The sequence below is a fragment of the Morchella sextelata genome, assembly GCF_020137385.1.
Source record: "Morchella sextelata strain SCLS chromosome Unknown scls_11, whole genome shotgun sequence".
NCBI classification, from domain to species: Eukaryota; Fungi; Ascomycota; class Pezizomycetes; order Pezizales; family Morchellaceae; genus Morchella; species Morchella sextelata.
Genome location: NW_025408626.1, coordinates 982,859 through 999,988, shown reverse-complemented (window position 1 = coordinate 999,988; position 17,130 = coordinate 982,859). Strand labels below are relative to the sequence as shown.

Genomic DNA, 17,130 nt, shown 5'->3' with positions numbered 1-17,130 from the left:
GCTTTTGTTGTTAACTCATTGATTTGTCCTGGCTACTATAAATTTTACCTTTATTTGCGGCTTGCATTTTTAGGCTCTTGCCTACCCCGAGTACGGTACTAGATCTATTTGATCAGCCAGAAGTTCAACAGAATTCAGTCCCGAGCTGAGGATTAGCTAAAACTCCGACCGAAACCAGACCATTGTAACGAAATCTACAACTCCTAAGAGATTGGAATTAGACTGATTGGTTTAATTGAAATCCCGTTTCTAGGTTGAGGCTAAGTTTATTTAAAGAATCATGCTAGCTTATTGAAATGGTTATAATTAAGCCGTCAATAGTTACAAGCCTTCCATTGGGAACGATGATTACAAGCCTTTCTCGTATCATGTAATTACATATAATGAAATGACGATAACATGGAACCATGTACATACATACGTACCAATGATCTATGATAATCAAATACTACCCAGTCAAAACACACGTAAGAAGGAACTCGAGGTAAATAAGGGGCTTTCCATCCGCGCACGTACGTACTCAATACCTACATTCTAAAACAAATACTTTTCCATTACATAGGTCTAATCTACCATGAAACAACCTGTTCGTCTTATGACCAGCTGGTATTTGTCCATAATCAATTGCGATAGTGAAACCCAAGCGTTCAGCTATGCCTAAATAAAATATCTCCTAGATTGCGGGCCGACGACTCCAGTTGCGCGTTCAGAATACGAATACGTCAGAATACGAATACATAGTAGGTCAAAACATTCATAACATGCACAAGTCAACGTTGCGATTGTGGCTGTGCATTTAAACCCCAAAATAACATGGTTAAGGATACCCGGACTAACGAATAACTATTAACCGGGTGTTCAATTACTTCCGTGCCGAGGGTGACGTCCCGAGCCGACTGCACGGTTCGCCTGGGCGCCGGGCCGTCTGACCTCTATTTTGGTGCCGCTGTCTAAGAGGCGAAATTTAGATGAATGTAATCTTTGGGTCGAGACCAGTGATCATGAATAATTGTCTAAGGATTAGAAGGGTTGTCAGTACTCGATGCATTCAATCTTTAACTGGTAGATTATGAAAACCAAAAGCCTTCTATATTTCAATGGCAGGTATTTTTCAATCATAGACTACATTCCATCACTTTCTTCCATCCAAATAGGCAATAGAATAGAAATGTCATCGAACCACCCCTTACTTCGATTGTCAGAATGACACTTGCGCTCAGGCTCATGTACACGCACAACGGCCGGTATTTGCTGAGAGTGCCCTTGCTTGATGCACTATAATTGCGTTCCTGAAGATCTAAGCGCAATGATTAATTACCAGTAATACACACTAATAGTGGTTGTGGCATTCACCAGCCATGAGATAGATATACCGTTTGCAGAATCGTTGACAGGACCTACGACGTACTGCAGTACGAAACTTTATAGGGGAATCACGGCTAGCAACCGACAGCACATGTCACAAAGGGAATGCACCGCTCCCGGCATTGGAATAGCCCAAACAGACATCACAAACGCCCATCCCATACCTAATTAACGACCGGCGAGCTGACAACCAATCTTCCCGTATCTTGACCCGACCTTTCGGATCTGTCCCGAGTACGGGGGGCAACAACTTGGAGGTGTTATTAAACGGGTAACCAAGCTGACCAAACAGAAGATTTACCTGGCACTGTCAATGACTGTATAACATGAAATTTGGTCTGTGGCAAGTGCGCGCTAGAACACAAAGAACCAGGATTCAATGCTACATAAGCTTTTATGCATAGAGTACCGGCACAAGCCTTTGCTGTGCCGTATTGAAACCCTTGTCTGATATAGAAAAATTTCTATTCCTTCAGAATAGATAGATTAGTATACCTCCACCGCAGGTATTCCATGTAGAGTAGCCACTCCAGTACTTACACAGAGTAACTACTCTATGTATCCCCAGGTGGCAAAATCGGCCATGACACCGCCACTTAGAGACAAACTTACAGCGGGTTGACTCCCCACAGGCCCAGCATGAACACTTCTTTATCAGCCGCTCTAAACCTCACCATGAGTGATGGGTAAACTACCTACATATGTACCTGCAAGGCATAAACCTACATGTACCTACTCTAGCTCTATTCTACTACTTACAGTATCAATCGCCTTAGAAGGAAAGTCGTTGTTAGAAACGGCAAGAAAAAAAAACTGCAAACCGAAACCGTTCAACAAATAGGAAATAGGTCTAGGTAGCTTTGGTCCGTAGCCAACTGAACGGACCCATCATCCCGGGGCTGAACGGGTTGTGATTACCGCGGTTCATTGATAGGGTATGGATAATCTGCACAGGAATGCACACGCCTGCCGAGGAAGGAGACCTTTTTTCCAGGTTTTTCATCTTGATTTCTATTGAGAGTAGCGAAAATACGATGTGCTTGTATTACGATCAAAACGCTCCTTTGTTCAGATCAGGGTTGATAACACGCCCCGACTTTACATTCCTTCATGTGAAGGTTGACTGTGAGACTTCCGGCTGGCCGATAGATAGCCGATAGGCAGTACAATAAACGCGATCCCGACAACAATTCACCCCATGGAGTAGCGGAAATCGTGTGGTGGAGAAGTGAGGGTGCATGCACTTTATTTATGCGGGCGACTTCTAAATAATGTGCCTATTTTTGTTGGGGATCCCAGAATGTTGCTCCACATAACTAAATAGTCGATAGTCGAAGAAGGACTTGAAATTTTTCACCCCGAGCACAAGAATGATGTATCAATTTTAGGCTAGAGGCACGCGAAAAAGAAAAAAAAAAAATACCCAGAATTATCTTCTACAGAGTAAACAAGTTGTAGTTGTATCAACATCTATTTGAAGTTTCCATTGAAACAACATTCTCGATCAGACTGATTGAAAGAGAGAAAAGAAAATCCATAAAAGCAAGCTATATAATGCTGACGCCGTTCTGACCCCTATACCTCAAAAAAAAAGACATATGAAAAGAGGGTAAAGAAAAATATAACCCCCAAACCCAAGAAATTTTTATGGAAGCCTCCCAAATTGTCATAACAGCCCTGTTTTTCGTCACCAAAGCCTTTTTTTTTGATGCACCCATTCCACCTGCATATTACAAAACCGCCTCTCCTCCTCCACCATACAAAAGAATCATGAAATACAAGTGACTATTTATGAGGCAGGAGCAAGAGCGATTGGTGCAGCAATCCTGGTGACCTGATCACCGGCGCGGACGATCCGTTGGTTGTTAGAATCGAGGGCAGCTCTAACTTCCTTGTTTTCCTTTTGCGCTTGTTTCCAGATTTCGACTTCGCAACCACCACGGATGACAGCGACACGGAAGTTGGAGAGTAGGTTGTGGGCAGCGTTGGAATGGTTGTAGACACCGCCGTTGAAGATAGCAGTTGCGTCCTTTCCAATTCCTGAGTTGATCATAGCCTTACCACCGGGGTGGTCGTTAAGGAAAGCAGTAACATCATGGACTACACCGGCGACGAGGACGAGAGCACGACCGTTCTTGGCCTGTTCCTGGTAATCTTCGAATTCCATGACGGGGAGTTGCTCGAGAGGAACACCCCAATCAAGGGTGGCACGCTTCTGGTCAAGCTTCTTCTGTTGCTGTTGAAGTCTGCCCTTCTCGATCTCGTTGCTACGGAATTGCTTCAGATCATAAGCGAGACCAAGCTGCTTCCAGGTCCAGATACACCATTTAGTAGGATCATCTATATAGTTGATTAGTACAGGTTTCCATGATAAATATGTCTAGTAGAAGAATCTTACATTGATGCCATTGGATAGCGTTGCGGTAGTCACTGGGGAATTCGTGATGAAAGTTGTGGTATCCTTCTCCGAGGGTAACAAGAGCAGTAATGACGTGATCTCTCGGTGAGTTGCGGTCGTCGAATGGCTGGTCACCGAGCCAGTGGGCCAAAGAATTGACGCAGAAAGTGGCCTGTTGAACGAAGAAGATTCTGAGAATACCGGCATAAACAAAGCCGCCAATCCAGTCACCCCATCCAAGACCGGCAACGAGAGTAGGAAAGATCAATCCCATGAAAACCACAACCCAGAGGTAGTGCTTGTGTTGCCAGACAACGACGGGGTCCTGGTTCAAATCAGAGATATCGGTACGGCCAATGCGCTTCGGGTTTTGCTTCATAACCATCCATCCCAAATGCGAGTACATAAGACCCTTGCGGACACTGTAGGGATCTTTGTCGGTATCGGTGTAGCGGTGGTGAGCTCTGTGGTCTCGCGACCACCAACGGATGGATCCTTCAACGGCACCACCTCCAACAGCGGCAAGGAAGAGCTTAAGCGGAAGAGTGGCAGAGTACGACGAATGGGCCCAGAGACGATGGTACCCGGCGGTGATACCGAGACCAGTCCAGAAATAATAGGTAATTGACCAAATGAGGGTGTTTCTGTACAAAGGAGTGTAAAATGAACCCCAGAGACCGAGAATTGGGACAATGACAATGAGGGTAATGTTGAGTTTGTGCAAGTGCTGCCACCAATTCTGCATAGTGATAGGCTGTTGATGATGAGAATGTCAGTATCACGATTATGAATTGAGCTACAAGGAGGCAGTAGAATTTACCTGATCGGTGATATGGGGTTTGTTGGAAACAGGACGTTTGGCCGCCTGATCCCCGGAGGGAGAAACAGTAGGAGCAGCCATCACGCAGGTGCTAGAAAATAGCTTTTCTTTGGTGATGATGATAAGGTTGGGAGTTTATGGTATGGAGGGATAAAAACTGAAGTTGTTATCACCGTGAACTCCCTTTAAGAAGCTGGTCCGGGAAAGAAGAAGAATGGAAGCTCAGCGGGGGAACATTCTGTACTTAAAGACTTAAAGGGGGGCTTCACTCGAAATTTCTCTGGGTCCTAGATAGCGACAATCGATAACGGAACTAGGCCTAATTTAGCCACTCAAACACCGTTGCCTCCCCCAAAAATCTCAAACTCTGTTCATCTCACTCTGTGCCAGTCGCCAGGAGAGAGCCGCGTAAGGAAGCCCCTATCCTAAGATTAGCTAGTGGCCGTCCCAACAACGCACTCAACAAAAACGGCTCACCCCCAGCCTCAAGCCCAGATTCAGTGTTGCACAAAACATCTCTCCCCAACGCCTGTCCCTGTCGACCTACATTGAACGCAGGCACCCTGCTCTGCTGTTTGGTCCCCTCGGTCTATGTTGGGGACCGCGCGTTCGACTGCCAAACGTTCGACATTTGCGACCCCATTACAGCTAGAACGAGGTCTATCCACCACTACCATGATGTGGCAAGTTTCTCGGTAGAGTGGCGAGAGAGAAAGAAAAAAAAGATAAAACGGGTCGGGTTTGATCAAGATCTCCAAGCACTCGGCCGTGCCATGGAAAAGTTGAATATCTGGGGTGAAGTCAATCTTACATCTGACATCGCCTAATGCCGTGACAGGCATACGCCTGTTGCAAGTAATACTCAGCACGCAAGCCGACACTACAGGTCTTATCGATAAATCTCCCTAGACAGCTGCTCAAAGATCAATTCTTTGACTTCTTTGAGTGAAGTGTGCTGTTTTTTAACATTCGACAGTCGTTCGACTTATTGCCTTTCCCTCAACAGTTTCTTCGGATATGTGGGTTTTTTTCTCATGGACCGACCTCAACCAATGCATGCATGTATTGTATGCATCGACACAACCTTTTCCTTAAATCCTTCTCCCTGGGATGATTCTTCAAGGCCTCATTTGCCGAATCCAACTGCATTGCATCAACATGCGATAAGTGTTCGATAAGGCTCTCGTCACCCCAAACTCTCTATTCCAAAGTTGGAAAGATTCCAGAATAAGTGTCAGGGCCACCATGAGGCTCGGTAAATTTATTACGCGAACACGCTAGAATTTAACCGCCAGGATCACGATAAGATTTGTGTGACTAATTTAACCTTAGATAGTATCGGGGCTTTAATCGATATCTTCCCGGACATGCTAAGACCAAAACTGAAGATTAGTCAAGGAGGCCAAAAAATGTATAACAGGGCACGATGATGTCTCGAAAATGTTTCAAAGTTTTCATTCATCGGAAGGCATATCCTTCCCCTTGAGCTATTGCCTAGCAGCTGAAGACTGAAGTCCAACGAACGCCGACAATCCCTGTTATACTTTAGTACCACACTGCGTATGCCGCATTTAATTGATCCGAGGGATGGAACTCGGCGGCCAAATTGACGAGCTAGGCCGATGATCCTCCGGAAATCTTGTTTGGTTGACTGATCAGATATTCGCCTATCCGGATCCGTCGATAAAAGATATCTATGCAAAGCACCACTGGCAAGATGATGCTACATCGATACTCTAGAGCGCAAGCTTCCACCCAAACTTTAGTTTTACGGAACAGACGTATAGGCCATTACTGTTGGGATAATCGATATCCGTGCCACACCAGGCAAACATAAACGGCTTGTTTTACCGAATTGCTCATACTTATGAATGATGCACTTAAATAAAGCACATGTGGCTCATGAGTCGACAGCAAAGGCGCATGCTAGACTGTTGGGATACATATCTCAGAATGCATAATCAATATTGCATTCATCCGGAGTTTGTACAATTATATGTTCAAAATTACGAACAGTCTGCATGTACTTATCAACCTTCTGCATACAATCACACATTCTCAATATTTATATCTTCGTTTAAAGTATCATAGAAAGTTCAACACTGCGCTAACCTAAGTACTCACTATCAGATCAACAATAACTACATGTATGCAAAATATTGACGATCAAATGCCACTATATAAAAAGTTATATATGCCTATGGTGCCATATATCATTTACATTGCCGTTGCCGCAAGCTGACGTCGTTTCACATTAACTATGAGTAGATTCGCCAATATATATTAGTGCGTATCTATACCCCATAATGCATGTATCTCGCCGGTTAAATCTAGTTGCTCTATTCACTAGAGCTCGTAAAGTTCAGCCCGTTAGTATTAAGAAGCTATTGAGTACTATGTAATTCAAATACTCGCTGAATTATAACTGGTGATGGTAGGCAGTTTGCACATGTAGGTACGTGTATAAACATTGATGATTTCCCGTGGGCATTTAGAACCGGTTTTGATGGAATTTAGAGCAATAAAATTTTGAAAGCAACCTTTCAGATTTTCAGATTCTGAAAATCTGAACCGAGGAGGGGAGGGGGTGCATTCAGATTCCTAAACGCCAAAAGTCCTGAAAGGAGCAATATGATTGGTGGCCATGTGAGCACTGTACTACTATCTACCTATTGCGGATCCGGATTGTTAAAACCTCTAGCGTGAGCATGAGTAGTTCTATACTTATAGCTATATCAGTTCTTCCTTAATTATATAATAAAGAGCTCACAACCAGGGCACACCAACCCCTCCTTGCTCGCACGAATTGTTAATATTAATATGTAGTTCACAAAAGATAGTTTGACTCTCCTGGAGATTTATCTGGGAGCTCAAGGTTGATATATAAGACTATATATATATACCTGCAATCATGTCGGTGTTTGTTCAATGCCAGCTCCCTTCCCTTCCCTTCCCGGATCCCATCTCGGGAGTAGTTCTTTGTCTATATATATCACATACATGTATGTGCTTCTATCTGTGATATACAGACTATTCTGATCAATAAAATGCTTCGTGATTACAATGAAGAAGCTTATACAATTTAGATTTAGGAGGAAATATTACCTGGATACATGTACTTTTTTGAGATATGAAGTCCTGAAATCTACGTCTCACCAGCCCAGAGGATGCGAGTATTATATTATTAATTCATTGATTCTAACATATATTTAAGCATTAATTTATAGACTACAAGCGGAGTGCGGCCTCCGGCCGCCCAAATGTAGTGAGGAAATGGAGGTGCGCGGTACTACGATAGTAATTTCTTAGATTATTGCTGTCATTCTGGATTATTGGGTCATCCAAAAGTACAGACACGCACTAAACCTCAACTCCATCTCTCCTAATAGGTAATCTGTGATATATTAGCTCTAGTATGCACTCTAAGTCATTCAATGAGTAGCTTTAGTATGTACATGTAGTTCATGATAAAATGCTATCAGGGAAATTCGACCTTGATATATAAAAATATATATAGCTGTAGTTCTGTCAGTGTTTGTTCATTTATATCCATCAATTGCAATAGCTACACGCCTTTTAATATAATGCCAGTTCCCTTCCATCTCGGGAGTAGTTCTTTGTCTAATGATATGCAACTAATATTAGAAATAGTACGCAACCAATAGAAAATGTTCCTGGTGACGGAGGAAGACTATATAGTTTAGACATATAAGTTACAAAGCCTGTTCAACGTGTAAACAAACCTCTTCTCAACCCGCTGCATCGACCAGGTCAAGCCCCCCAAGCCATTCTCCTCCAGGGTCTCAATTGACAGAAACAGCTGAACCAACTGCAGTCTAACCGGCCTAGGTATATGAAAATATCAATGTTAAAGGACTACAAGTAGAATGTACTCCTTAACCTTACTCCCGATTGATAGAAACAATTCTCCTTCTGTAACTCCCATTAATCTGACAGTTTGTTAATAATAATTTAGTGTGGTCCATGAGCCTAATTTAGTTATATTTTGATATGTCTCGAGGAGTTGTGGGAACTTTAAACATAGGATTATCATCTTCCTGGGGGATCTGACCCCTCAAATTACAAATAATCGTTCCGTGGAGCTATTTTCCCTGCTCTTTGATCTTGATCTTCGTCAATTCCTGATCTTGGCGGAAGTGTTTCCTGTTATATCGATCATTGGCCACCAGCTCGAGCCTTTTCACGAGCCTCTACAAAAGCTCGAGCTAACTCGAGTCTAGTAGTCAAAAAAGCCGAGTCAGCTCGAACTCACCGCCTGGCTCGACTCGAACCAGCTCATGGACCACACTATTTGTTATATAGCGTGGTATATTTCGTAAACCAATAGCTATAGACTTTGAATACTGAGATCCCTTGCTATTTGGCTTCGTAGGAGCACGCACCAGATATTAATCACTATAGGTTCTGATAATGAATGTGTTATATAGCTATGGATCCATAAATCTTGCGATCGAGGTTGGTATAAATGTCGTGAAACAATGTGCCAAGAATAAGATACATGTACATGTAGTAGGCAGGTCACGTGGACACCGATTTTCAGTCAATGGATTATCACTCGTTTTCCGAGATACAATACGACATGACTCCTCTCGTAAAATAACGATATGTGGAGTTACGGGTAGTCATGAAGCATTACTTGTGAACGAAGAGCGCGTTTATAATAGTTGAAATGTAGAAGGTCGTTGCACTAAGATGTACTTACATGTACATGTACATGTACAAACCTATACAGGTTTCATACTCGAAGTACTTAAGCTTATGTGTAGTGATGGGCACAAAAGTTTCGAGACTTAGTCTCGTGCCCATCACTACAAGTTACGTGTCGCAGACAGCAACACTTTCTAACTCAGCTTGTCGTACTAGTACTGCGGATTCTGCTCTGCTTATACGTAGTAGGCGTCATTATCAAGCGCAGCCCTATCCGGCGCACTTGCGATCTATACCGCTCTCCTCCTCGATAACCATCAATTCCCCTACTAATTATTTGCTAAAGATTCATAACTATCAAGAAGAGAAGTGAATATCTCATCTTCAACACACACACAATCAACACCCAGGTCCATATCAATATCGAAATCGTCAAAAAAGTCAAGATCGTTTCTTGTTTACCGACGGGATATCAGGCCGTCTATATTTGTTTCTCGGAGAAACCATCTACATACCTCTGTGCACGTACGGGTACGATATATGACGTACCACGCGTGCCAAATGCCTCGGAAGATGCGGTCCGGAAGCTTCACGTATTCACGTATACTAACAACGTCGTACCGACAGCAGAAGAAAAGGCGTGCGGGAATTTGGGGTTTTGGGGGGGGGGGGGGGGGGGGGTATATAGACTGAAGGCCAACGGCCCATGCAATAAACGAGCTGGCTACACCCAGAATATAATTCAATCTGCTTGAGCCAATCTTTACGCCAAGTACCTTCACTTTGGAATCCAACTTTTCACCTTGTAGTATCCCCACTCCATCCCTTGCGGCACTCACAATACCCTCCGAGACTTCTAGCGGAGTTGATCTAAAATTGTCCTGTGGACCCTGCTAAATCTTGGTTTCGATGGCGTGAATAACCCTCAGGATCAGTCTTCGACCTTCGAAACTATTACTTCGTTATTCCAGAGCTTTCATCGCCGCAAGATGAACAGCGATAAGCGGGGTTGACTAATTATGTAGTTGGTGAATCTACCTTTACATATCACGAAACTCCAAGAACGACGAGGAAGGCGACGTTGAAATAAGAAGCGGCAAGCTCCCGATTATCGTCAACCGCCCAGCCATTCCCAACTCAGGAATCCATTAGCGAGTGGTGGGGAACAACTGATTGCTGCCAAACCTTTCTCGGTAACCAAACTTTATTTGAACGTCGTGGGATTTTTTGGGGGCGTGCTGACCGCTAGTCTCTTTCCTAGACTTCGCCGCCCTCCACACAATCTGGGCATGAGATTGGAGAGGTTTCGCACCGAATATTTTAAATTTGGGTCGGGTTGCCAGGTACAGGAAGAGAGTGTGGGGTGGGTTCGGATTGCTTTGATTTGATAGGTGTGTGAGCAAGTAAGTGGAGACTTCAAAAGAGTGCGGAGTGTGCTTTGTGGTAGCGGAGGGCATTTGTACATACTTGACTTTTGGCTAACGGCTTCGCAAAAAAATGACATGGGCGTGATGTAACCGTTCATGTTTTTGAACATATTAAGTAGCGTTAAGAAGTTTTTTGTGTTCTCTCATCATGGACCCCGATAGGTTTCTTTTTGAGGCTGATTTACTTCCTCTCCTACAACGAAGGCGGCGGAAAAAATCCAATGTTCTTACCTTTGCCGCTTGCGTCCTTAAGAGCCAGCCAAAAAGAAAAATAAATTATTTTACTTCCGACTTTGTTTTAAATGATCAGACAGATGACTGGTGCCTGGAATTTCTGCGCTTTGATAGAGATCAGATTATGGTTTTGGCGGAAATATTCGGGTTGCACACAATCAAATACAGGAACCGAGATATCGCCTCACCAACAACAGCATTGTCAGTTGTCTTATACCGTCTCTCTTGGCCCAGTCGATACAAAGAGCTTCTATATGTCTTTGGACACTCGTTGTAACGGAGACCGTGGGCGTAGGAACTATGAAGCCAAGGAATACAACCGAGGCGAAGACTTGGACGTAGGAAGTTCGTGGACTATGGACTATGGGGCCGAAGGGTATACCTAAGGCGAGAACGGGGACTGTGGACTATGGACTATGGATGGTTGTACCTGGTCTAGTATACCGGGTAAACCCTATGACGTAGCGCGAACCAAATAGTATTCGTAACTGTGAAGTACAGAGGTTGCGTAAAGAGAAAAGAGAAAGAAAGAGAAACAAGAAATCACGAAACAACGCCCCCCTTATATATCCATACCCTATCCCAATGCTGACTCATACCCTCGCGTAATAGAAACAGAAAGAACATAATAGAAACTCGCTTTACTAAACCCAACCACACTACATAATCCTTCTCCCTTGTACCCAGACAACTCACATAGCCAATCCGACTAGCTGCCGTTACAGACCACTCCCCCCTCTACAGCCTATCTCCTGGTAGGCTTAGGCTTCCGTGGGTATCGTTCGTGAAATCGTTTGACAATATCGGGTGAATGTTCGACATCCGACAATGGCTGCCACGAAGCTTCGTCATAACCGGCATATTTAACCAAGTATTCAAATCTTCCTCGACGATCCCTGGAATCCAAAATATTCTCGACTTCCCACTCCTCCTGTCCTTCAACTTCGACCGGTGGTGGTGGTAACTGTTGTTGTCCTGGTAAAGGATCGTTTGCTGCAGACGACAATAAAGAGACATGGAATACGGGATGAACTTTCATAGAACGAGGGAGTTCCAACTCATAGGCATAAGGATTAACGATCCGCTTCACAATATATGGTCCAATGCGTTTCCAATCGAGTTTCTTCGAAGGGCGTTTAGTGAGGACATGGCGTGTTGATAAGAAAACTTTATCCCCCACACAATAGTGAGGGGCAGGAGTCCGACTGGTATTGGCCGACTCTTCTTGAATCCTTTGTGCTCGGTACAACTCATCTCGTAGAAAATCTAATACCTCCTTCATCTCCCGTGCAATACCATTAGCCTGATCCTCTGCTGTCGTCCTACCATGTTCCAAAGGACCGAACGTCATTCTTGGATTTCGTCCTGAATTGGCAAAGAAAGGAGATATCTTTGTTGTTTCTGAAACGTGATTGTTGGTCGCAAATTCAGCCATTGGTAACCATCGAGTCCAGTCATCTTGTTGATAGGAAACATAACTCCGAAGGTACTGTTCCATCACGGCATTAATCCTTTCCGTCTGCCCATCCGTCTGAGGGTGGAACGCGGTAGAAAACTTTGGTGATATTTCCAGACGGTCGCAAAGAGACCTCCAGAATTCCGCAACGAATTGTATCCCTCGGTCGGATACCATAGTATCGGGTAACCCATGTAATTTCCAAACATTGTCAATATACAATCTCGCTACTTCCCTTGAGTCCGCCTCCTTTGTTGTTGGTATTAGGTGTCGCATCTTAGTTAACCTATCCACCACGACCAAGATTGCATTGTATCCATCGCTCTCCGGGAGGTCGGTAACAAAATCCATTGACACATCCGTCCATGGTCCATCGGATATTGGCATCGGGCGGAGTACTCCATAGGGTGCATTGCGTAGTGCCTTGCTACGGGCACACACATTGCAATTCCGAACATACTGATCGATATACTTCCGCATTTGTGGTCAGTAATACTCTCGATTCAGGAGTTCCAAAGTCTTCGCTCTGCCTGGATGACCTGCCGATGGTTTGTCATGATACTCTTTTAGAAGTCTTAGCCGAAGGTCATTGTCGTCGGGTACATAGAGTGCGCCACGGTAAAGTAGCCGACCGTTGTTATCTTCCGTGCATTCGGCAAGCGAGATCTTATTCGAGTGACGGACGCCATTCCGAAGCATCGCGAGTACTTTGTTCGGGAAACTGTCAACTTGGTAAGCATTTAAAAACAACTCTTCTACAGTGGACATTCCTTCAGCGGATTCATTTGAAAAAGAACCCGCGAACAAACTTAGCTTTGAATCCAAATTTTTTCGCTTCAAAACCACCTGGCTTTGATGCGTCAACCGTTCATCCCCCTCCTTAGGTAGGTCACCTGACCTCCTAGTTAATGCATCCGGCTTTGCCCCTTGTTTTCCTGGTCTAAATTGAATGACGAAATCAAAACGTGAAAGAAATTCCGACCAACGGGCTTGTCGACGGTTTAATAGCTTTGTTGACATAAAATATTCGAGATTCCTATGATCGCTGAGGACTTCGATTGGGAATTGTGCCCCTTCCAAATGATGTCGCCATTCCTCAAAACATCGTACAATTGCCAGGAGTTCTTTGTCATAGATTTCATAGTTGCATTCCGCAGGGGAATGCTTCTTTGAGAAGAAAGCGACTGGATGTAGAATTCCTTCGTCGTCACGTTGGGACAGAATTCCAGCAGAAACATAGTCGGATGCATCGGTTTCTACCACGATTTTCCGATCCGGATCAAAGTGCATTAGTATGGGTGCCGTTATGAACATCTTTTTCAATGTCTGGAATGCTTCCTCCCTTTTATCCGTCCATTCGAATTTGACATTTTTCTTGGTTAGAGCTGTAAGCGGAGCAACAATTTTTGAGTATCCTAGAATAAAACGCCGATAGAAATTCGCAAATCCCAGAAATACTTGAACATCATGGAGATTCCTTGGTGTGGACCATTCCAAAACATCGACAACTTTCTTCGGATCCATCCTATTCCCATCCGGGGTGAGAATAAGGCCGAGATACTTCGTTTCCTGGATCATAAATTCACATTTCTCAGGCTTAAGGTGAACATGATTCTCATCAAGTACCTTCAAAACCTTTTGAATGTGCTCTTTGTGTTCTGCCATGGTTTCCGAGTAGATAAGAATGTCATCTAGGTATGCTGTCACAAATTGGTCGAGGTATGGTCGTAAGATATCATTGATCCAGTGTTGGAACGTGGCAGGGGCGTTGGCTAATCCAAATGGCATGACTGTATATTCGAAATGTCCATACCGAGTCCTAAACGCTGTTTTCCATTCATCCCCCTCCGCTACCCTAATCTGATTATATCCCCAACGCAAATCTAGCTTGGTATAATATCGTGCCTTTGAAAGTTTGGCCAGAGTTTCCTTCAACAGGGGTAACGGATAGCGGTTCTTGATCGTAATTGCATTTAGGCCCCGATAATCTACGCAGAGTCGGAGAGTTCCATCACTTTTCTTTACAAATAGTATGGGTGCTCCCGCTGGTGACTCACTGGCTCGAATGAATCCTTTTGGTAGGTTTTCGTCAAGGTATTCCCGTAGCGCTTTTAATTCGATCTGGGATAATCCATATATCGGTCCATACGGTGGTCGTTTACCTTCCTCCAATACGATCTCAATATCATGTGATGGCCGATGTGGTGGAAGGACTGAAGCATCATATTCTTGGAACATATGGAGACGATGGTGGAACTCCTTTGGTACTAGTTGCTTAACATCGACGGTGGATTTCTCAATTGCTGAAACGACAACAGTATGATGTTCCGGTAGAGGGATCGATATTCCATGGACAGTGACTGTCTTTCCACTGAGTGAACAGTGTTGACAACAGCTTCGAGAGTCAAAAACAAGTAAATTTTCCTTCGGCCGAATCGTAACATCGTGACGTCGCATCCAAGGTATTCCCATCACAATTGGATAGTGTCCCAGCTTCGTTACAAAACATGATGCAATTTCCCGATGACCATGGATATCCAGCGACACATTGACAATATGGGTGATCTTTCCTGATTCAATAGGCCTCCCATCCATAACATCTACCTGACGAGGTACTTTAAGGCGGGTCATTGTAAGATTATAGTGGCGTACAAAAGATTCGTCAATAAAAGCGTACCCAGAAGCTCCGGTATCAATAAGGGCATAGGTGGGTATAAAAGAGTCAGGATTCTGAGAGACCGAGCAGGTAACGACAAGAGAGTCTTCAGACATCTTGTCCTCAGACACGGCAGCAGCAGAAATATCAGAGACTGGTGGCGGGGCTAGCCCCTTTGGTTTGCCATTTTCTACCAAAGGGGCTGACCTTTTAACGCTGGCTTTTGAGACACTTGTTCAATTGGCTTTTCTCGCCAATTGTTGATGGTACGGGGGTCTTGGGAGCGAGGGGCGAGGTAGCGAGACTTGGAAACATGGCGAGATTGGGTTTTAACTCTAGCGGCAGGAACGGAGACACGGGAGCGAAGATCGGCAATGGTGGCATTGGCTTCGGACTCCCAGGCCTTTGCAACAGAGGTGATATGAAGAATCTCATCTTCAGCATCAGCGAGGTTCTCATCAGCGATGGCGAGACTTTCCTGATGTAGTGCCAGGCGATACCGAAGCTCCTCCTCTTCGGCCTTAGACTCCTCCAGCTCAATCTTTAAAGCAATGATAACCTCGTCGCGACCTCGGATGATCTCGGTAGAATCTTCCTGGTTATCGCACAAGGTTTGCCAAAAATCGGCAGCCTTTTCGTTGGCTGCTTCTAGTTCTATGGTGAGGCTGGTAATAACCTCTTTTTGGGCCGTATCGATGACGGGTTCTGGTGGCGTGGGGGTGTCGAGAGGCTTGGTGAGAGCCTCCAAACACTCAGCAATAAGACCATGAGCCTCGGTAAGTTCTTCGCCGAAGTCTATATCGGCTGGGAGGGGACCATAGGTGGTCAGAAATTCTGAAAGACGCTGCAACAGCGTATCCTGAGTGGTGTCGGACATAGTCGCGACCAGAGCTAAGCAAGGTGGTGTTGTATCGGTTGGCTGTAGAGGACGCAACCTAAGTGTAACGGAGACCGTGGGCGTAGGAACTATGAAGCCAAGGAATACAACCGAGGCGAAGACTTGGACGTAGGAAGTTCGTGGACTATGGACTATGGGGCCGAAGGGTATACCTAAGGCGAGAACGGGGACTGTGGACTATGGACTATGGATGGTTGTACCTGGTCTAGTGTACCGGGTAAACCCTATGACGTAGCGCGAACCAAATAGTATTCGTAACTGTGAAGTACAGAGGTTGCGTAAAGAGAAAAGAGAAAGAAAGAGAAACAAGAAATCACGAAACAACGCCCCCCTTATATATCCATACCCTATCCCAATGCTGACTCATACCCTCGCGTAACAGAAACAGAAAGAACATAATAGAAACTCGCTTTACTAAACCCAACCACACTACATAATCCTTCTCCCTTGTACCCAGACAACTCACATAGCCAATCCGACTAGCTGCCGTTACACTCGTTTAGCTGGCTTTCTATTATTATTAATGATACCTGCGAACACCTGTACAACAGATATAAGGACCAATTATTTTTTGATCCTCTACGTCTTACACCCGAAGCTTTGACAAAGTATGCGAATACAATTGGAAGACATATGGGTGGAGACCCTTTTGGTCAAATTTGGGGCTTTATTGATGGCACACAACGACCCTTTTGCCGTCCAGGTGATACAGTAGCAGACCAACAACTCTTATACAGCGGGTATAAGAAAGCGCATACGATGATATGGCAGGCTATTGTCACACCTGATGGCCTGATCTCAAGCTTATCTGGACCATGGGAGGGACGTTTGGGAGATTGGGGTGTCCTCCGACGGTCTGGAATAGAAGAGAAACTAAATCTATACGCATACGACGAGGAGGGATCTAGACTGTTGGTATACGGTGATGCAGCCTACTATTTAGGAGAGAGCATTATGGGTGCCTATCGAGCAAGACCAAGGACCCCTCTTACACATGAACAACGAATCTTCAACCGCGAAATATCAAGAATGAGAATATGAGTAGAATGGGGCTTTGGAAAGGTGATTAACAACTTCGGATTTTGTGGTTACAAGAATGAGTTGAAGATTGGTTTATCACCTGTCGCTGCCTATTATTTTGTTGCGTGTTTGTTCACAAACTGCCATACATGTTTTAATAGTTGTATTACTAGCGATAAGTTCAACTG

At 44.5% G+C, this 17,130-nt stretch overlaps 2 protein-coding genes across 2 annotated transcripts; both read right to left on the bottom strand.

Annotated features, from left to right (window-relative positions):
- Positions 1-3,154: 3,154 nt before the first annotated feature.
- Positions 3,155-4,664, bottom strand: H6S33_001675 (uncharacterized protein; the record flags this gene model as incomplete). Its single annotated transcript, XM_044833029.1, has 3 exons — positions 3,155-3,705; positions 3,764-4,517; positions 4,584-4,664. The coding sequence occupies 3 exons, from the start codon at positions 4,662-4,664 to the stop codon at positions 3,155-3,157; spliced, it is 1,386 nt and encodes a 461-aa protein (XP_044693736.1).
- Positions 4,665-11,657: 6,993 nt separating this feature from the next.
- H6S33_001674 (uncharacterized protein) lies at positions 11,658-15,901 on the bottom strand (the record flags this gene model as incomplete). Its single annotated transcript, XM_044833028.1, has 3 exons — positions 11,658-12,795; positions 12,865-15,178; positions 15,232-15,901. 3 exons carry the CDS (start codon positions 15,899-15,901, stop codon positions 11,658-11,660), a joined length of 4,122 nt encoding a protein of 1,373 aa, XP_044693735.1.
- Between the last annotated feature and the right edge of the window lie 1,229 nt (positions 15,902-17,130).